Raw genomic sequence first — 18,944 nt, 5'->3', positions numbered from 1 at the left:
ACAAAGCCTGCCTCACGAGTTAGAAGGAGCTTGTCTGGTCATATCCCTTGCCTTCTGGCCTTGGATGTGTCACATAACTCTGCTGGGTCTTGGTTTCTTCATTTGCAAAAAAGACATGATACCTCCCCACCTTCTTCTTATAGCTACAGTGAGGAGCAGAGGAAATGTTATGAGCCAAAGCACTTTGTAAGTTTCTATTACCAAGATGAAGGATGGTTATTAGTAACATGGCCCGGAAGGTCCAGAATCTTCCCTGAGGACAATTCACGGGAATGCTCTGGGCCTTTAGTTCAACGGACTGACATTTCAGTTACTGCTACGGCCACTTTGTTGAAGAGGCTTTTGACCTCCAGGGCCAGTGTCTACCTTCTCCACTCAGGGTTTTATGACATCTGGGACCACAAAGCATTATGTTTATTTAGGATCCTGTCTGAATCGCTTTTTGTATCTCTGAATTAAACGTATTGATTATTGGGTCAGGGTGGCACATTAGGCTAACATTCCAATTCAGAGCCCAGAAAGCCAGGAGGATGGTAAAGTGGACAAATCATGGGGAATGGGTCTCAGGGGGGATCTCTGTCAACCTCAGCACAGGTAAACAGCCTCCTGAGCATTAGCATGCATTTCATTCTGGCTCATAAAGCCTATTATCCTGAGCTTCCCCTTGGCAGCTTTAGGTCCTTTGCCTTCCTCCGTATTCAGTGCTCAGGCTCAGTTGATGACTTTTGGATAAGGACCCTCTACTCTGTCTTTGTAGATCTCGTCCCCAGCCAAGCACGCACACAAAGGCATCAGGGTTCCTAAAAATCCTGAGCTCATAATCTAATCCAGGGACTTTGAGCTCTGGGTCTGGGGTTCAGGAGACAGCAGATCCAGGCGGAGATAAACAGAGGGAAATCCGTCCTGGGAGAGGCGGTCAGGAAAGAACCAAGTGCAGCCTAGTAAGCGCAGTGATGGACACGGGGAAGGGAAATTTGCTGACAACCAGGACGGGGAAGGCGGGCTCGGCATGAGGTGAGGATGGCCAGAAAAGTCCTAGGGGCTGTTGAAGGTAACACCTGACTTCTTTTACGGGAACGCTGTGGTTCTGGAGATCCAAGGCAGGCACGAGGCTGGGATAACAATGCCTAGATGAAAAGTCCTCCCGTGGCTGCTACTCGCTCATGAAGACCTTCTCTGGGAACAGAGTCCCAAGGATAAGCAAGTTTGAACCTGGTAAGGACACTTTAGGGAACTGGTATAATTCTGCCTGGAGAAAAGGCAACTTGCAGCAGTCTTTCAGGGGTCTCTACCGGTCTATCAGGTTCCGCCTCCTCCAGGCAGGCCTCCCTGATTACAAACCCCATAGTGGACCCCCCATGGTGCTAAGCATCCAGGTGCTTAATAGCACCAGCTGACTGATTTAAAAGGGCTTGTACACAACCACAAGATTTTCTGCACGGGATGAAAGATTTCCTAGCATAGCTCCTGGCACATACCAGGTATTCAATGAATACTTGTCCATTTAGTTATTTGTTCACGCATTTTTTATTTAATTTTTAAAGATTTATTTATTTGGAGAGAGAGAGAGAGAGAATCTTGAGCAGACTCCCTGCTGAGCGTGGAGACTGATGCAGGGCTCCATCCCACTACCCTTCGATCATGACCTGAGCGGAAATCAAGAGTCAGACGTTTAACCTGAGTCCCCCAGGCGCCCCTCACCCATTTTTAAAAACATTTAACAAAATCACAGGGTACCGCAATGCATGAGGCACTGTTGTAAGCATGTTGTAAATGTTAACTCATGTAATGTTCCTAACAATTTTATGAAGTAGGTACCCCCTGTTATGGATGGGGAAGCAGAGGCACAGAGAGGTCCCTGAACTGCCTGAAGTCACACGGCTAGTAACAGCTACGTACGGAGCTGCGTACATAGCCCGTGTATGGCGGGCTCAGAGCCCATGCTCTTTCATGCTATGTGGCCTCCAGTCAAAGAGGAGGTAAGAGGCCCGTGGCTCTGAGCCCCGTGCCCTTCTCCACTGCGGCGCCCTCTGCCCAGGAATCTAATGCTTCAGCCGCCACAAGGACAATGAATCTCCAGCCCCACCCCACTCCACCACGTGCAAACCTCACCTGAACGCAAGGTGCCGTGTGAGGGGTCCAAAGAGCTACGAACACAAAGAGCACAAGTCTTTGATAATTTTTGTTTAAAGAGTGTTTTGTTGGTTTTCGGAAAAATCCTGACCTCCCTCTCATGTACATGCAGTTTGGTAAGAATGTTTGCAATGGTTCTGTGATTAGGTGTTCAAATTATTTGCTGCTCCCAGCCTTTGCAAGCCCTGCTTGGCATCTTAGGGTTGCTTTTCCTCTCTTAGGTCAGGCAGTAGTACTAGGAATGCTGTGCTGATCCTGCTGGTCAGAAGCATAGCTTCGGAGTCCTTTGAACCTGGTGTTCAATTCTGGATCCAGCACGGTGAGTCTGGGCAAAGTACACGATCTTTGAAGAGCCTCAGTTTCTTTATGTGTCTCCCGGAGATAATGTGAATTTCAGCGAGTATTAACGAGACACATTTGGGTCAGGTTCGTCCTGCGCCTATCGGCTGGCAAACCAATAAACGAATGGATGACCGCATGCCAGTCAGATGGGGGAGGTGCAGCTCAGATCTCCAACGGGCACCCCTGCACCTGAGGGAGGAGACAACTCATTCTGCCCCTCGGAGCCCGGAGGCCCAGCTGAGAGGGGAGGCTCAGACCCCATGCTCCCGACACAGCACCCGTCCAGGCGAGGTCATTCCTGAGGACCGTCACTGCGTTATGGAGTGTGTTTCTCCGAGGAATGATAAGCTTGCATAAAAAATTAAATTCACAGAATTGTTATAAAAACAGACATGTTTGACAATAGACTCCATCCTTGGAGGATCTCAGCTAGTCTGCCGCTCAGCTGTTTGTATGACCTTGACCTCTTTTCACACCTGTGCTATTGTTGCACCTGAGAAATAAAGCAGTCGCGTTGGGGAGCTCTCGGTCTTTCCAGCTTCTAAAGTTCTATCGCCTTTTCTTTTTCTACCATCAGCTACCGAGAGGGAGCAATCAACGTGAAATCAGGTGGCAAGTGTGGCCACTTCCTGACCGCGTGAACCTGCCAAATCACTTAAGTTTCCCAAGCCTGGGTTTTCTCCCTTGTTACATGGACAACGACGGCACGAGCTCTAAGAGCAAGTCTGAGCCTCAGCGGAAGTACCTAGAGAAAAACACTTTGGTAGATACTAAACTTCCAGCCTCGCCTTTTGTCACCGGATTCTAGTTTTATGTGACCCCCAACTGCCTTGAGATCTCCATACCCCAGCTGGACGCAGAGAGCCCCCAACCCTGTCCCCACGCCCCAGCGACTCAGCGCGAGGAGTGCCCGGGCAATGCCAGGCATGGGTGCCTTCCCGGGGGCCCCTGGTTATGCCTTCGAAATAGCAGCCAGTGTTGCCTCCCCGCCCCTCCCTCCTCCTGATGGTCCTTCTCAGAACCATCTGGAAGAGAAGGAGGTACACAAGCTCACCACCCGCCAAGGGCCGAATGCCAGTGCAAAATGAGCCTCGGGGTCAGGCCCAGGGAAGAAGAGCAGAGCAACCTGGAGCAAATCCTTCTGAGTCGCTGATGCTCCGGAGGGACACTGCGGATGGCTGTGCTCAGACAGGGCCTCAAGAGCTTCCTCTCCAGCAGAACATTCTGGGTCATCAAGGCAGACTTGGGGCCCTGAAGTGTGTACAGATGGGGACCAATGCCACAGTCATTGGGCAGAGTCACAACACCGCAGAGAAACTGAGTCACTGAGACAGCAGTATGCCTTCGTCGGCTGTGGCCGGTGCACGGTACGGGTCTTGCCAGACTCCCTCTATCCAAGATCCTCACCATGCCGTGGCTCCTCTCTCCACTCCCAACGGTGGGGGTGCTAAGAAACCTCAGGTCTTTTTACCAAAGGGCCTTGCCTCGACAAGCAGCTTGCTTTGAAAGATATTCCTTCAAACCAGAAAAAGTAGCCCCTAAAAGCTTATTTATTTTTTTGCCTATAGTTAAGGAACAGAAGAACCTAGTAAGGAGGTCATAATGTAGTTAAATAAATATCTTGAAAAACCCTCCATTACAGATCTCTTACGGAATCCGTGGTTGATCTTGCAAAACAGATCCCCCAGAGGCCAAACATGAAGAGGAAGCAAAACCAAAGAAGTAGGCAGGCTCAGCGTCGAAATGTACAAAGTAAACTGGAGTACTCTGCAGGAAGAGAGGCATGAACACACCAGCATGGAGAGAAGTTTCAACAGACCTTCTCAGTAACGAATAGAGCAAGCAGATAAAACTTGGCAGGAACACAGAACATTCGCACAACACAACTAACAAGTTGGATCTTATGGACATAAATAGTGAATATTCAGAAGTCGGATGGAGTGACCCAGAGCTAAGATGCTGAGCTTGTACGGAAGTTCATTTTCGCCAAGGAGCTAAGGGTCAGGGCGATCCACCTCAGTTCCATCCTGGGTCATGCATGTATCAAAATGTTGACAAACAGGGATGGCAGGACAGAAGAAACTGGATCGTTGAGACTGGAAATGATTGCAGGTCGAGCTGTAACAGCTCAAGAGTTCGCTGCTACCCTGTCAGCAGGTCTGTGCTCTTGAACTCTGGATATACTTAGCCCTTGACCAGTCCCACCATCTATACCCACTTCCTTCTCTCTGGCGACTCTGCTTCCACTTAACAAGAGATGTTTCTAATAGAATACTTTTTCAATGTCTTTGCTCTTTTGGAATAGCATGAAAGCATTCCAAAATGCTTTTCCTTTTTTTTTTTTTTTTTTTTTTTTTGTGGCAAGTCGTAAATACCAAGGTGAAATTCTAGATCCTAATTCTGATGCCCAGACATTTCAAGAAGCACCAGATGCTGAGAGTAAATCTTAGAAAAACCCCTCTCAGCATCCAAGTGAGGATGGATTTCTTTCTTGGAGTGAAGACCTAAACACACCCGTCTGCTGATCCAAAAGCATCCCTACTCTTCTTGGCTCAGTGGTGGTTGTTTGTCCAGCCTGGGGGTACCTGGCCTCGGACTCCTCCACCTGAGTCTGAAGAAATGGTGGCGCGATGTGAGCAGAGAGGAAACCATCTGAAGCCCCGAGTGTTCACCAGCCATTCCCAGAGGGTGCGGTGCCCAAGTGTCCCGGCTTCAAGTCCTGAGCCCGCGCGACCCTTCAGCCATTTGGCTAAAGAGAATCGGCTGCTTAATGGAAAAGTCTGCACAGATCCCCAGGTTAAAGGTTGACGGCCAAGGCTTCTGTGAAAACCTTATCAGGTGGCCCGATGCTGCATCGCCCCTTCCATTCTAGGCCGAGGGCCTGGTGGCTCCTGCAGGAGAAAGGGGCCCTTAGCTCCAAATCTGCACAATGACCCCTTCTAGGCAACCTTCAGGTCTGACCCTTTGTCTCATCATGCAACAGTCCCATTTCTGAGAGTCTTCAGTGGCCCCCCACGTACACCCAGATGGTGAGATGCTCTGGAGGACCCAGGCCCTGAAAAGATGAGCTCTCTCTGAGACATCTGAGAGAAGAAGAGACAGTGGCCAGTGCAGGAGGATGCACCTTCGCCACAGTGGGGGCCGCCTCGGGGTGCCCAGCCCCAACCCTCCCTTCCATCTCAGGCACCCCTTAGTTGGGGCCGCTCGGCTCAGTTACCTGACCAGAGACTGTTACCCTGGGGGCTTTCAGCAGAGAAGGCTGAGGGGGGCTGTTCTTTGGCATCGGGGTGGGGGTGAGATCAGCACCAGCCCTGCTTGGGTCTCCCAAGTTCACCCCCCGGGAAGGCAGGGCCGGACAAAAGGTTAAGAGTTTGGCCTCGCTGGGCAGGAACCAGGCTGTCTGTGGCTTCCCTTGGCCCTGTCCACACCCCATCAATCGTCCTCTTTCCCAATCTTAGGGTCTGCTCTTGACACCCAGGCCTTTCTGATGGCCGCCAAGAGGACAAGGGCAGTGAACCATGTTCTTCAACTTCTTTCATTACCCCATCCCTCTGCGACAGACCTCTGTGAGCGGCCCGGCCCTGGAGGCTGGAGCATCAGTCTGCCCCCTCCCTGGTCCACCCACTCTGTGATGTCCCAGGTCCTCTGGTCTGGCCCAGGTTCCAGCTGCCTTGCCAGACCTCCAGAACTCTAGTTTAGTTGCCCCTGTAAGTCACAAACAGTTTTCTTTATAAAAATCGTTCCGTGGCTTTTGAAACCCCCGCCCCCACCCTCCATGAGAGGAAGAGTGCAGGCTTAGAGGGTATGCGAAGGACAGGGTGGCTCACGGCCTCCCAGGGCAAAGGACAGCATGATCCTCTGGCTGGGACCCTCTCTGCATTTCTCTGTCCTACCTCAGAGAGAAAGAGAGGAAGTCCAACAGAGAGGACCCAGGAGGACAGGGGCCAGGGGCAGGCATCTGGCTAAGGCCCAGCAGCCTGACAGGGTGACTGGCCCAAGATGAGCAGAGGGCCAGAAACCAGGCAGGGAAATGTTGACATGGACAGAGAGATGGTGCACATGGTGGACAGGGACAGGGACTTGAAACTAGGCCAGGAGATCTGAAGGTACCTCATCCTCCAGGGAGGGCCGGAGGTGGGTCCCCGTGCAAGTTTTGAGAGGGAGGCCCAGGCTGGAACAGGACCGTGTCAGGGGGAGGCAGACCACTTGATGTTGTTCAGAATTTCCAGAGGCGTCATGATGGGCAGCCTGCAGTGGTGTGAAGACAGAGCTTTGGAGCCACCAGATGGGCCGAGGTGATAGGCTGCTCGGAGGCACACGTGGCCCCCTCTGCAGTCCTTCCTTTAGACCCCCCTTAAATCCCACCAAACTGGGTGTTGACCTTGACTGGCTGCTTCTGTTCCCCTCCGCCCCTCCCTCCTTGATTGAGAGTAAGCAGCCAGCACACTTAGATCATGCCCTGTGCTAAAAGGCTTCAAGTGAACAAAATATAAGAAACAAAAAATGGAGAGAAACCCAACTAAAAGCCACAACAGAAACAGAGTCTCCAGGCTGCTAGGATATCCCTCTCAGACTTGCCCCATCTGCTCTGCTCCCCAGGAGCCTCCCAGCTGAGCCCTGCTGTCAGGGGAGGGCCCCCGGCCCCTCACAATCTGTCACCTTTGACACCACTTGGATCTTGTTTCTTCTGGACCTGCCAGGAGCCATGAAGCTACCTTGCCTGAGTGTGGGCAGCGGACCAGGGGGCCCATGTATGGCCCTGAGTGCGAGGGAGGTGGGGAGGTAAGGGAAAGGGATTCTGAGTTGCTGGGCACCCAGGCAGAATCTCATGTTCTCCACACATCCCTCCTCCCTCAGCTGCCAAACCCTCCCATTTCCTGCCACCTGTGATGGGTACCTCTGGGGAGACCCTCGCCTTTCCTGCGTGCTAATCACTGTCTATGGACACTGGGAAGAGGCTGGTCTCTCTGCTCCTGGCAACTGTGTAGACATCCCTTGGGCTGATGTGAGTTCCTCCCTGTGCTGCCGAGGGCCAGGCCCTTCCTGGACTCTGGGCTGCTTCCTCTCTTGGGCATCTCTGCCCAGAAACCTGGACCGTCAGCAAACAGGGAATGGGGCGGTGGGGGCAGGGATCAAACAATAGGATGTGGTGACCCAATTACTACTTTACGGACTAGGGGTGCCCGGGGTCGGAAGGACTTGGGTCACTGGCTGTGTCATGGCCCCTCTCTGGGCTTCGGGGTCACCGTCTGTTAAGATGAGCAGGGGGCTCATGAGTTCCCATGTTGCCTTAACATTCTGCGACTCATGGATGATTCTGCTGACCCACTACCTGCACTTTTCTGGTTGTTTCTCTTGAATCTAGACTCTGCTGTGACTGGTAGCTGGTAGCTGGCAGGGTAAAGAATGCGAACTCAGGTGCTGAGAGGGTCCCTTGGGTCCGACCCCAAGACCCCAGTCTCATTAACGTCATGTCCTGACCAGCTGAGCAAACCAGCTGGGAGGCGAGGAGGCTGGCTATTTCCAATCTGATTAAACCCTTTGTTCTCCAGGTTTGCTCAGGAAGGACAAAAGCAAGTGCTCAGGCAATATCCTGAGCACCCCCTTATCCATTTATTGGTTCATTCATTCACTCACCCCTTAATGAGGCAGCATAACGTCACGGAGTCTCTGGAAACCTGGTTTCTAATCCTGGCTGTCACCGATTAGCTGGGCAATGCCAGGCAAGTGAGTCAACCTCTCGGGCCTCAGTTTCTTCATCTCTAATTCGGGGAAAGTAACAGCCTCACTTCACAGATGTGCACACGGCACATTTAGCATGAAATGCGTGTTCAACAAATGGCTGAGTATCGTTGAGTAAGCTGCTTATGGCCTCATGGGGATACAGACAATAGGCAAATACCTGCTCCTTCCTTAAAGCCCACATGGGGCCCAGCACCAGACAGGCTCCCTGGCTCCAAAGGCCATGAAGAAATCTTGGGAGTGTGGGTTTAGTTTTCTGACACAAATTTCTTAACAAAATGTGAAGGTTATTCATGAACATTTGAAACAGATTTTCAATTATTTCAGTCCCTTTAAAAAAATCTGGTTTTGAATTGAGTCCCCCAGCCTCAGGTGTGGACACTGCCATTGGGAATGGAGGCTCAGCTGGTGGCCCTCAGGAGGAGGAAGACAGGGCGGCATCCTGCTCTCCCAGAACCAGCCTGAGTCCCCTTCCAGCCTCGTGGTCCCCACACACCCCAGCACCATGACCCCGGTCCCCTACCCCCATGCCCAGAGCAAAGCGACATCTCATTGGCCTGTTTCTGGCCATTCCCAACTTGCCAAGGCGTGTCTCGGCCACCACTCATGCCCAGAAGCCCCGACCTCCTCAGCCCACCTGCCCTTCAAGATGCTGACCGAGGATGCTGGTTTATTACTCCCCATTAGCCAGACCTCTGACAGCCTCTGAGCACCCCAGCCTGGCACAGGCCCAAAGCCAGCTTGGAAAGATCAGGCCCCAAGAGAGAGCACCAGCCAGAGGCTTTCTGAGGCAGGCCTGTCCCAGAAACCCCACTGAGGTGCCATCAGACACCACGGTCTTATTTATTTCACTGTAATCTGACAGCCTGCACATTTCTCTTTGCTTCTGTTGAATACATTGGGATGTTCCTATCTGCCCTCTCTTGTCTTTAGAGGCCACAAATCCTGACTGGCCCGAGGTGCCCAATGTGCACGGCTCTAAGGATGACCGCTCCTGTCCCCAGCTCCTGTCCGGGGTCGGCCGACTGTGCACTTGGCACAGGGAGGGACTAGGGAGGAGTTGAGAGGCCTGGACCCCAGGCCTGCCCCACCCCAGGCCTGCCAGGGTGATCTTGAGCACACTCTTTCATCTCTTCAGGCCCCCACTTACTCATGTAAAATGGGAATGGTTGCTCTAAATATGTTTCATGATTATCGTCCGGTTAATTATATGAAGACTTCTTATAAAGAGACAAAATCATTTTATATGGAGAGAATAAAATATATTTATGACAGCAGACATATTAACAATAATTTGGATGCAAATCATTTCATTGGTCCCATCTGTCCACCTGGGTTGCGAAGTCTGCAGCTTACGGCTCCTTCCGGAGCTGGAACAGCATGGCTTACACGCTCTAGAATCGTCCCCAAGTCCTAGGCTTCTCATCTGACTGACACTGTCACCTCAGGAGGGCCCGGGACAGGGTGGGGAGTCCCCGCAAGGATATGGCTGAGTTGCAGGCATCCTGTCCAGGAACTGGAAGTGCTCAGTGTCCCGCATGCTGCCCAGAGCCCACGGCTCAGAGCAGATCTGGGAGGGTGACTTCTGGGTGAGACGAGGGGTAGCCACCACCCACCGCTGAGTATGTGTGGAAAACAGCCCTGGCTCCCTGTGGGCAAAGCCAGCCTTTCTCCTCCCCACCAGCTCTGAGCGGGGCCGGGGAACAGCAGCTGAGCCGTCTGGGACCCATCCATCCTCAGAGTCTGAACGCCTTTCTGCCCGGAAGCCACAGGGCCACAGCCGTGACCTCCCTGTTCCTTGAAGCTGACTGAGAGTCATCCTCTAGTGACAAGAGTCACGCTCCATCGTGATAACAATAATGCGTGCACAGCACATTTCAGTGTGGAGAGCTCTTTCACAGTCTTTACCCCCCAGTGACGGTGACAGGACAGATTTCATCGCCCAGTGACATGCGTGCAAAGCAAACACCGAATTGTTAAGGCATCTGCTAAAGGTCACGTGACTGGCACTCGAACCCAGGTCTTCTGACCTGAACCCCGGCGCTGGGGAGCCAGCGGCTCTATCTTCAGCCGGCACCGTGAGCCGCTGGTTCCATCTGGCTAGCATACTGGAGCCTAATGAGGGAGAAGGGTCCGCAGGGCTAACATGGTGGCCTGAGGCGGCCTTGGGAAAGGAACAACAGTACCAGAATTCCCAGGAGCCAGAGGGATGTCGGTCCTGTGAGCCGAGGGTCCTTCCGCCACCAGAAGTGGGTCTTCTTTCTCTTCCCGATCATCTGTCCAAACAGCGATGGTCTGGAGAATCTGAGGGACGAACAGACTCTGAAGTCCAGGAACTGAGGGGTCTGGGTCACTATCTGCTGGTGACCATCAGGGCTGACATGGGACCCCCAAGGAAGCTCCTGGAGGAGGCGGCCCAGGGCTCAAATCTGCAGCCCAGACGCCGGCTCGGGGTCCCTGAGAGCTGGGGGCTGCCTTCTCTGTCCCTCCCACCCCCCAGAAAGAGCCACTGTCGCCGCAAATGTCTACCGCCACTCTCAGCGGGAGCTCTGAGACGTCCGCGCCCCTGACCTCGGAACAACTCTCTCCATTTCCGAAGGAGTGAGGAAACGCACGAATCAGAGAAACACGCTACAGCTAGGACCGTTCTGGAAAAGACTAGGGAACTGTAGAGGGACAGCGATATTTTGCAGAGCGAGTTCTGAGCGCCTCCTTCCTAGGAGAGCAGGCAGCGGGTTAGAAAGAGCAGGGGGCCAGGGGTGGCCGGGGCCTGGGCTCCTGGCGGGGCTGCTGGCCGGCTGAGGCCCCGGGCCAGCTACTGAACCTCACTGCCACAGGAGTAGCCCCCCCGGCTGCTGAGATGTCCCGGGCGGCCCTGTGTGGAAAGCACCCGGCACCGAGACCTTTCAGGTCATCTCCTCCGCCTCCCTTTGGGGCCCTTCGGTAGCGCACCTCCCAGACTCGGGAGGCTTTCCTGGATGCGGACGGTTCTCCCGCCACCTGGACACAGGCACCCCTCTTTCTAAAACCCACTGCGACAACTCCAGGGTACCTCGCTGATTTGGGAGTCCCGGTGAGAACGGCAGGCGGCTCCCCCAATACCATGTGGGGGTCTCTCTGAAGCTGGCGTGTGCGCCCCGACCCCTCCCAGGGACCCCGGCACCACGTGGGCCCTGCCTGGCTGGGAGTGGTCACCAGAACGGTTACCGCTGACTTCGCGTCACTTCTCTTCTCGTGACAGCCATTCATAAACGGCGGCCACTTCTCGGGGCTGTTTAGTGTTAACACATCAGAAAAGGCAGCGCCTCTGTGATCAGCGACCCAAGCGGCCGCACGAGAAAGGAGCTACCGCATCAGCGACCCGGGGCCGCGGGGCAACCCAAGCCCCCCCTCAAGGAGCGCTGAAGCACCAGGAGGCCCCAGGCCGCAGCAGCCGTAAGGGCGAGGTTTTCTAGTGCTGCCAGGAATGGGGTGCTGGCCGGTCCCCACCACTGCCGGGCTGAGCCGTGGCAGCACACAGACAGGCAGGGTACAGGGTCCGAAGCCAGTCCCCGTGCCGCCACCGGCTAGGCTTGTGCCCTCATGTCCTCTGACCTCCGTGAGCCTCAGTTTTCTCCTCAGGAAGATGGGCACACTGACAGCATGGAGCTCCCAGGGTCGGCGGAGGGTCAGCCAAGATCCGAGTGCTGGACAAATCGGAGGGCAAGGGATATTTGGGATCTTGTGCCCCACACTGGAGTCTGCAGTCCCCTCCCCAATCGCCAGCTTTCTCTCTTCACCTGGAACACGAAGCACCTGCAGACAGCTTTTGCCTCTGCTGCCTGGTGGACGGTCACTGACACCCTGCTGTCCCCATCCACCCAGTGCCCGGCTGAATTGTAGCATCTGGGTTACACGAGCCGCGTTTCATTTTTAACTCCCCTCCTAACCCTTGTCCTGACGTCCCCTCTGGGTACTCCCACCCCTTCCAGCCCCAGGGTTGTGCTTTATCTCCAGTGAGCTTAATGCTTCCTGATAAGACCTGCTAATCCTCCGCCACTCCTCCTCTCCGAGATGGAGAAGATTAGAGGCAAAGGGTGAGGCCAGCTCCCCTTCAAGGGCACTCAGGACTCTCATGAGGGAAGTGGATCCTGTTTCTCATCTCATGCTCTCGACTGGGAGTCCCTGACATTTCTGGTGAAGTGCAGCTCTAGCCCCTTCCAGGTCATGAGCCCCCCATCCGGGGATGTAATGGGAATGGGGGGAGGGTGGGTGTTGGTGCAAGTGGCCTGGGGGCTCATCAGATGCCTGAAGGAGGCATCTCTATGATCGAGGAGGGCCACATGCAAAGCCATACCACACGTGCAGGCAGCCGTAGCCATGGTCACGAAGGAAACTGCTAGCTTTGGGGCAAATGACCCAAAGGAGCGGGGTACTAGCACCCACAGTCCTGAGATTCAGACCACGGGTCAGTGATGCAGGTGAACGGTGCTATGACATGGTCTCCGGGTTGCCTCTCCTTGGGCAGACACCGAATGCCACTTGATCTCAGGTGACGCGAAAGTGAGGCTTGGGTGTTTGCTGAACACGGCTCCTCGTGCACAGACCTGGAGGCAGAGGAAGTGACAGACGGGAGCCCTGCGCTGAGGAGCAGCGGATCTGCCGGGGCAACGCAGAACGAAATAACCCAAAAGCATAGCGGCGTTACACTGTGTATGTGCTAAGTGACGGCTGGGACGTCTAGAGTTCAAGAGCTTGGTTGGGTTAGCCTTGGGTGTGATAGGAAAAGCTGATTTTGAGGGGCCCCCTGGGGGCTCAGTCGGTGAAGCATCCGACTCTTGGTTTCAGCTCAGGTTGTGATCTCAGGGTTGTGAGATCAAGCCCCGCGTTGGGCTCTGTGCTCAGCACCGAGTTGGCTCCGGATTCTCCCTCTCCCTCTGCCTCTCCCCGTGTGTTCTCTCTCTCTCAAATAAAAAAATAAGTCTTTAAAAAAAAAGCTGATTTTGAAGACAGACATGATTTGTTGAAGATGACACAGACTATTCGAGGTCCGAAAAAAATGGCTCATTTATTTTTCAGATGTTTATGGAGGGCCTGCTAGGAGCTAAGCACCATTCATAGGGCATAAAATGGATACAATATCTGCTTTCATGGGGCTTATATTCTAGCAGAAGGGTCAGGTGTTAAACAAACATACAATTACATTCTTACAAACTATAACAAGTAAAAGAATAGTGTCTCATTCAAGAGAACAGAAGAACCTTAATTTAAACTGTGAAATCCGGGTGGCCTCTGAGGAGGTAATGGTTTAGGCCTGAATAAGGAGTAGGAATGTGCTAGAAAAGGGTGGGCAAGAAAAGCATTTCAGACAGAGAGCAGCACAAGGAAAAGTTCTGAATTGGGATAAAGAAGCTGTTTTGTTTGTTGTTTTGTTTTTTTTTTAGAAGTGGAAACAGGTTGACATGGCTTAAGAACAGAAAATTCGGAGACTGGGACGAGGCCTTCACATTTCCTACCTTTTACAATGAAAAGTCAGTAAAAGAGTTTAAGCAGGAAAGTGATAACATTTACATTTTGAAACTATCACTTGGCCACTGTGTGGGGAAGAGACTGGAGGGAGGGCAAGAATGAAGGTGGGAAGTTTGGCTGGAAATCCTCTGCTGGAGCAGGCGATAGCGGACGGTGACCTCCCTGTGAGGATATGAGTGGACGCGGAGTGGTGGCTGGATGACAGAGCTATCCCAGAGACGGGACCAGGGGGGTTTGATGATGGACTGGACGTGTGGGAAAATATCTAGGATGACACACATGGTTCAGCCTGAGCAGCTCAGGGGCTGGAGGTGTTCTTTACCAAGATGGGGGAGGATCGGTGGAGATGCAGATTTGGGGAGGGAGCTAGAGTGGCAGTCAGGAGTTCCAGTTTGGGTACATTAAGCCTGAGATGTCTTTGAGACAGCCAAAGGGGAAATCGTACACCGACCGATACACACACACACACACACACACACACACACACACACACACACACAATGCCGCAGGTGACTGCGCATCACACAGAGCGTCGACTGCCATGGGAAAGGATAAAATTACCCAGGGAGAGGATCCAATGAGTAAGGTCCTCATGAACTGTACTCTGAGGTAAGACAGAGAAACAGCTAGAAAAATAGCATCAAGCTAAAAGATGGGAGTGATTCAAGATGGAGGAAGCTGTCAACTATGCGGAATATTGCTGAAATAGCGAGTGTCTCTCAAAAGCATCTGCTGGATTGGTAACATGGAAGTCACAAACTGAGCCAGAACAATTCTGGAATGGATAGAAACCAGCTTGGATTGGACTGAACAGGCAACAAAGGTGGGCAGGTAGGGTCAACTTCTCATCAACACTGACTCCCAAGGAGGAGTAGAGACAGGCAGGAGTGAGCTCTGACCTCCGCAAGTTTCACCCAGGCCAAGGGTCTCCCAGCCTCGGGCTGACCACAATTCCCTTACAGCTCTAGAAGATGACGCACATGGGCTCAGAGAGAGTGGGGAGGGCCTTTAGCCATTGCCTGTCCTCCCTCTGACCTCGGCTTCACCTCATTCATCCTTGACACATGAACCCCACTCTTTGTTCAAACCTCACTCAGGAAACCTCTTGGGTGGCATACTCTAGCATTCAAAACTGTTCCATCACAAAGGTTTTATGTCTCTGTTGAAAAGCCGCTGCATGGCCCAGAGGTATGAAGAAAGTAGGAAGAGCCTCTCCACACTGGTTCAGAAGACCTGACCTCAACCTTCTCCTTTCCAGGTCATATTGTCCTAGGCCTTTCCCAACAGACCCTGGCCTGCCTTCGGACCTCATCTCCCACTGCTCTCCTACTTGAAAGCTCCACTCCGGCCTACTTATACTCTCTTAAGACACCTTATATTTTCCTGCCCCCATATATTTGCTGTTCTTCCCTCTTAGAATGAGTCCCCCTCCTTGTCTAGCTGAATCTTATCCATTGCTCACATCCAGTTCCAGTCCTTCTGCCTCTAGAAAACCCTGCCTGGCTTCCCACCCCTCTTTCCAGATTTCTCCTATACTGCTTGGGAGCAAAGGCTTGTTCTGCCTGTGTCCCTCCCTCCTACACTGAGGAACTATGAAGCTGCCTGCTTGGTCCTTTGCTTTCTTTGCTGGTGCCCAGACCTGAGAGGCGCTTGATAAATATTTGTTTATTGATGGGATGATTGACAAAAACCAGAGGTCCTTCATTCCCTAAAAATGAAGACTTGGACCAGGGCTGCATTAGCGGGGTTCACCAGGGCCAAAGGAGAAATAAATAGAGGACATAAGTATTCACCAGCCTGGGTTCTATGCAATCATGTGAGAAAGTTCCAAGTCACTTGAGTTCAAGTTCAAATTAAGCTCCGGCCATCATGATCATCAACTATTTCAAATGCTCCTTCAGAAACCTACTCCTTCTTGGAAATGTTGAAACTTTAAACCACAAAAGCTCATGTTTTCTTTTAAGCCTGTCACTAGAAGTTTCTTGCCATTTTAAATTATGGATTTCCTCTGGCAGTCCCTTTTAAAATGCTGAAAAGGCAGCTTTCTAACCTATACCCTCTGATCATACCATGCTTCATGTAACAAGAGCATTGCAGAGGGGTGAAAATTCAGCCTGTGGTATTTTTTATCCCCCCACTCAAGATACTGGCTAAAGTGGGTAATAACCAACAGATTGTGAAGACTTCCATGCAATATGAGGTCCCATTAAAAAGTTTGTCCTGGCTAAGTTTTCAGGGCATACACATTTTGTGGAGATGGGTTCAATCCAATTTGGGCTCCAAAGTATGCTTAAACATAGCAATTATTGCAACCATGAAAACAGGTGGACTCTGGACCCAGATCTCCAATAATATGCTTCATGATATCTTGGGCACTGTTTTGCTTCCGTGCATCAATATGAACACTGAGAATCTTAAAATACTGATAGTAGCAGTTGAAAAGCAAAGCTCTTTTCCAAGCCCCAGAGGCAAGAATTCAGCAAGGAAAGGTCAGGGAATAAGTGCCCCTCAGACCCAACACCAGTTCATCCCCATTGAAGCTGGTTCCACGGTGGACACACTGTCCCCCAGATTCAAGGAAGTCCGACTACTATGTCTGTTTATATCTCAACTCAGCTTTTCCTGAGGTGGGATATGTTTTCTTTTATGGAAAGAAATTATTTATTTGTTTGCTTTTGATTTACTGATTCACAAGAGATACAAAGCAACAGAGAGGCCTGGCTGTGTAGTCCGGGGAAAAATGAGGCTGTTTCTGCTCAGTCCCTCCTGGCCTCCTCTGCATCGGCCCCAGACTGCAATTACTGCTCCGATCCCCGCCCACCTGGGCAAGGTGTACATCACCATCGGGGCCAGGACAAGAGGGAAGGCCTTTGCCTGGTCTGGGGCTTGCTCTGACTTCGCTGGAAATAATGGGTTTCTAAAAGAACAGCTTTAAGAGACCCATGTATTCAGATATAATCATCCTTTGGAGGGTGTGTTTTTAAATGGCATGATTCACCCAAAATAATATGTCCCCCATTTCTTACATCCAGCTGTCTTCCAGAAAGATAAGAACACAGTGAACAGAGGCATATAGGAAGAAACTGGGCTCTCGCACATCTTCACTAGGAATGAGCTTTCTCCAGCCCTCAGCTTTTATGATTAAAGAGAAAAGTTCAAACTCTTTGAGGGGAAGGCAGGGAGAACAAAACAACCTGTCAAAATCTCTTTTAGCACCCATGACTAGTGTTAACTTACATGCTCTCAGAGTGCAGTTAAAAACCCTGCAAGCTGCCATTAAAAAAAGATCGTTTGGCCTTTCAAAATAGAAACTCCCTTGCCCCATATATTCAATGGATGAACCTTGGGAGCTCCAGAGTCCCCGGTTAATAAATGAAATGAGGCTGGGTTTCCAGAAGAGGGTTTCTCTAGAGGCCGCAGGCTAATTAGGGTGTTCCAGACCAACACCGTAGCGCAGGTAGAATGCAGGCCCCAAACCTTTTAGCCACTGTGGTCGCCAACCGCTCAGAGTCGGTTTCTGCAAGGAGGCTGGCGGGGAGTTAAGCAAAGTGAGTAACTAAAAAGTCCTGGACGCGACAGCCCGCAGCCTGCGGCTCTGCGGCAGGCTGCGGGCTCCGGGTGGCGGCCGCGGAGTCGCCGCGGTGCCGGGTCTCCCCGCAGCCGCCCAGCCCCGCGCGCACCGAGCAGCGCTGCTGAAAGAAGTTGGAGAGCTCCCAGCTCGCCGACTGGATTCGCCGGTGGGCGCTGGGGAATCCCTCCCGGCGCCGCAATTAGTAAAGTTCTGGAGCAAGTAAGGACCCTGGACAGCCAGGAGACGTGTACTTGCCCCGAGCACAAGGAAAACCCCGCGCCGCGCCAGCCCCAGACCGCTCGCACAAGGTGCCTTCCCGCTCCCCACCGCCGCACAACTCGTCCAGAGGGCGCCGAGCCAGAGAGGCGGCTCCGCCGGGCTTGCGGCTCCGAATGGAAACGCCTGCAGCCTTCCCGGCCTGGGGCACAAGGGCTCGAATTCAACAGCGGAGGGCACAGGGGCAGAACCAGCAAGTCCCGCTCGGACGCCCGGGACCTTCTCCTCCAAGCCCTCTCGGGCTTTTCCAAAGGACGCGCGGCACAGCCGGTGCGCCCCCGGCGCTCCACTCCACTCCTCTCTCCACAGGTCCCCCCAAACTCTTCCCGGGAAGCCCCATCAAGCCCAGACGGCTCCCCGAAACTCCCAGGGCACTCGCCAGCCACCCCCACGCCCGTCTCTCGAACCCTCCTTGTCGCGTTCTCGCCGCCCCGCGCCCTCCTCCTCGCGTTCACGGGGAGTCAGAAGCAAACCACGAGAAAATGCCTTCGCGAGGAGCCTCCCTACACCCGCCCTGTCACTGAAACAAAAGCGCAGGGAGGAGGGAGGTGGAAGAGGAGGCGGGAGGAAGGTTTAGAAAGAGGATGGGGAGAGCGCTAAGAAGCAGCTGAGGAGGAGGGTCGGGGTGGGGAGGAGAGACGGGGCCAGGGACCCCGCTCCGGCTCCGCGCCGCCGGTCGCTTACATGCCCAGGTCGCTGTAGGTGTTGAAGAACTCCATCTGGTTGCACGCCTGGATCCAGCCCACCACCCAGGTCTCGTGGCGGGGGATGGGGGGCATGACCACGCGGGCCGAGGCTTTGAAGTAGGGGGTCTTGTAGCGCAGGACGATGGGCGAGGTCTCCTCGATGCGCGTGGGGCACTGGTCGATGGTGGCGCACACATCGTACACCACGATGTTCTCGCGCCGGATCCGCGCCTTGCAGGTGATGCTTTGGATACAGCCCATCCTGCCGCCCGGCGCCGGCGCGGCGCGGCGTGGGGCAGCGCGGGGGCCCGCGCGGGCAGCCGGGGGCGCCCGTCACGCCGGCATGGCGACGCGCCGCCAGCTCCCGGTCCGGCTCAGCTCGCGCCTGGGAGCGGGGAGCCGCCGCCGGGCATCCTCCCGGGAAGCCCCCTCCTCCGGCCGCCGCGCGGGGTCCCCGCGCCCCGACGCCCGCCCGCCGGCCCCCGCCCACGCCCGCCCCCTCTCTCTCCGGCAGGGCGCGCGGAGCGTGCGCTCCTAGGAGGCGGCGGGCGCCCCCGCCGAGGGCAGAGCGGGGAGCGGCGCTGCGCGGAGCGGTGCCCACCCGGGGCCGGAGCCCCCCGCCCCTCGCCGGAGAGGAGGAGGAGGAGGAGGAGGCGGCGGCGGCGGCATGGAGCCGGGGGAGGGCG

General features: G+C 53.8%; 1 protein-coding gene across 9 annotated transcripts in view; it reads right to left on the bottom strand.

The window, feature by feature from the left end:
• The window catches only part of FAM78B (family with sequence similarity 78 member B), an 88,920-nt gene extending 70,229 nt beyond the window's left edge, over window positions 1-18,691 (bottom strand). For all 9 annotated transcript variants that reach the window (XM_036097608.2, XM_036097607.2, XM_036097609.2 and 6 more), the window contains exon 1: window positions 18,257-18,691. In XM_036097608.2, the coding sequence (XP_035953501.1) occupies window positions 18,257-18,519 (263 nt within the window). In that variant the 5' untranslated portion in view covers window positions 18,520-18,691. The remainder of the gene's footprint in view (window positions 1-18,256) is intronic.
• Between the last annotated feature and the right edge of the window lie 253 nt (window positions 18,692-18,944).

The sequence above is a fragment of the Halichoerus grypus genome, chromosome 7 (assembly GCF_964656455.1).
Source record: "Halichoerus grypus chromosome 7, mHalGry1.hap1.1, whole genome shotgun sequence".
Lineage (NCBI taxonomy): Eukaryota > Metazoa > Chordata > Mammalia > Carnivora > Phocidae > Halichoerus > Halichoerus grypus.
This window is presented reverse-complemented; position numbering and strand designations above follow the sequence as displayed.